The sequence below is a fragment of the Octopus bimaculoides genome, chromosome 7 (assembly GCF_001194135.2).
Source record: "Octopus bimaculoides isolate UCB-OBI-ISO-001 chromosome 7, ASM119413v2, whole genome shotgun sequence".
Lineage (NCBI taxonomy): Eukaryota > Metazoa > Mollusca > Cephalopoda > Octopoda > Octopodidae > Octopus > Octopus bimaculoides.
In genome coordinates this window covers 13,142,098-13,144,454 of record NC_068987.1, presented here as the reverse complement: position 1 = coordinate 13,144,454, position 2,357 = coordinate 13,142,098, and the positions used below count along the sequence as shown (strand labels likewise).

Sequence of the window (2,357 nt, the reverse complement as noted above, 5' to 3'; positions counted from 1 at the left end):
CACACTCATACATCCACACTGAAGAAAATATTCGAAAGAAAAAATGTTAAAAATAAAAAAAACATTTGATGTTGGGAATCAAAAATTTGAAAAGCTACACTTTATTATTATTTTTTCTTTTTAAGCAAAATCGCAATCTTCGTTGTTGAAAACTCAGGGATCCAGAAAAAAAAAAAAAAGAAAAAACGTTACAAAAAAAGATACATAGTATAATGTATTCTTTGATACACGGGGTTTAAAAAACAATAAACAAGTAAGAAGAAAACAAAACAAAACAAAATTAATAGAGATGAGATGAACCACTTTTTATAAATAAGTCTACTCGATTAGAAGTGACCCGTGGCAAACAGCAGCAGCAGTAGCAGCGGCAGCAGCTGTAGCAACGGTGACGGCGATGGTGGCAGCAGCGGCAGCAGCAGTAGCAGCAACAACAACAACAACAACAACAACAACAACAACAACAACTCATGACCAGGCAGTATTTTGGACGAAAACATTTGAGCTAAGATCGATATGCTAGCAGGTCGTTGCTGTTTAGCCCAAGTCATCTGAGGGAGGTTCGGCAGTTATTTCTAGCATGTAGAGCGACCACGTTGGACCTTTTAAGGACTCCAGAGACTAAAAGAAGTAAAGGAAGAAAAACCCATAACTCGTAGGTTCATTGCAAGGGCTTCTCAGACAAATTTTTTAATCGAGCTAAAACTGCTGCCGAGTCTCCGGAGGGTGTTAATGGTAGAGGATCCTCTTAAAATTCAAAGGTGGGGTGGTTGTGCGTTTTTCCTTCAGGTAAGAATCTAGAAGGTTCTACCAGATACTTACGAGTCCCTCCTTGCTTCCCTGGACCGATGCACCAGCTGGAACTCTCGCCTCTTTTAGGTCCTGATCAAAATATACCACTAATTCAATCCTGCATGAAAAAAGAATGTTTGATTTATTCAAAGTTACATTTGAGTTGGAGAAAGAAAACGAAAACTTAATGAGAATTATTAGAAACCCTCGTAGTTCAGAGGTACGGTCAGTAGCCGAATGAAGGTTTGCCAGACAAATAGAACAGACCTCCGAAGCGTTTCTCACAGATTGTGCCCCCTGCCATATCTAGAGGTACTCTTTCTTATTAGAGAATGACTTTCTCTGGCAAACAACGGCTCTAAGCAAGAGAAGGGACAGCGATAAGCAACGCATCAGGATATAAATTTATCCATCAGACTCGAAACCTGGTTCAGTTGCTTGTTAAAGAATGACTGCACCCAATGATCAGGGGCTGTTATTAAAACCAGATATGGATTTAGAATAGAAAAATACGGAATGACAAAGAAAAAAGCTACGGCATTCATTTTGTAGTAGAAGGATTGGAGAGAGAGGCTGCCCCATTGGATTCAGAACCTTTTTATCCTTGTGCAGGCAGTTTTCAGTTTGAAGTGATCAGGGTTCCTGGATTGGTTGACTTGATACGGCTTTAGACACCATGTCTTCCTCGGAGTGATTCTGTCTGTTAGTTGATTGCAAGCTGGCAAGATTACCACAAAAGTAGATCTTCAGAGATATTAGACAATATGCAAAAACGAAATAGAAAAAAAAAATGAGGCAATATTAGTAGAATTTAAAGAATTTAAATAATTTCTATTGTTTTACCACATGAAGCAAAATTCAAAAATAAACGAAGAATGCAGAAAATCAGCCTCGCAAGTAAAAAGCAAAGCAAATTGGCATTTTCCAAAGGATGCCAAGCTAATTAATACCTTTATATTTCCTGTTTCCGTTTTTTGATTAGTTTTTGCCGATATTTCTGTCATGTAAGTCGAAATACCGTATTAATAATTATTGCACTAGACACTACAGAAAAGAAAACAAAAGAAAATTAAAAAGGAAAATTCTAGTAAAGCGTAGATCTTAGAATAAGTTCATTCCATTTGATTGAGTAATACAAAAAGTAAAGTTTGAAACGCAGTTTTTTTTTTGGCAGTCAAAAATTCATAGTTGCATGTAGTTACGTAGTGAAGGGGAAGTTACTCTATATTGCAATAATAGTTTATAAATAATAGTTAAATTATAGTTTAGAAATAACCTTTCTGAGTATTAACCTTTTAAGTTTAATTTACCATCAATAGGTTTCGGCGGGCAAAAATAGTTACAGTGAAGGGTTTTGCATACTAAATAAACATACGCAGGCGCAGGAGTGGTTGTGTGGTAAGTAGCTTGCTTACCAACCACATGGTTCCGGGTTCAGTCCCACTGCGTGGCACCTTGGGCAAGTGTCTTCTACTATAGCCTCGGGTCGACCAAAGCCTTGTGAGTGGATTTGGTAGACGGAAACTGAAAGAAGCCCGTCGTATATATGTATATATATATATATATAT

The 2,357-nt window shown here is 37.3% G+C and overlaps 1 protein-coding gene across 1 annotated transcript in view; it reads left to right on the top strand.

Annotated features, from left to right (window-relative positions):
* The first annotated feature begins 922 nt into the window (after window positions 1-922).
* LOC106869742 (tropomyosin Por p 1.0101) overlaps window positions 923-2,357 on the top strand; it is a 4,687-nt gene continuing 3,252 nt past the window's right edge. The window contains exons 1-2 of the mRNA XM_052969121.1: window positions 923-1,009; window positions 2,109-2,187. Of these exons, the coding sequence (XP_052825081.1) occupies window positions 923-1,009; window positions 2,109-2,187 (166 nt within the window). The remainder of the gene's footprint in view (window positions 1,010-2,108; window positions 2,188-2,357) is intronic.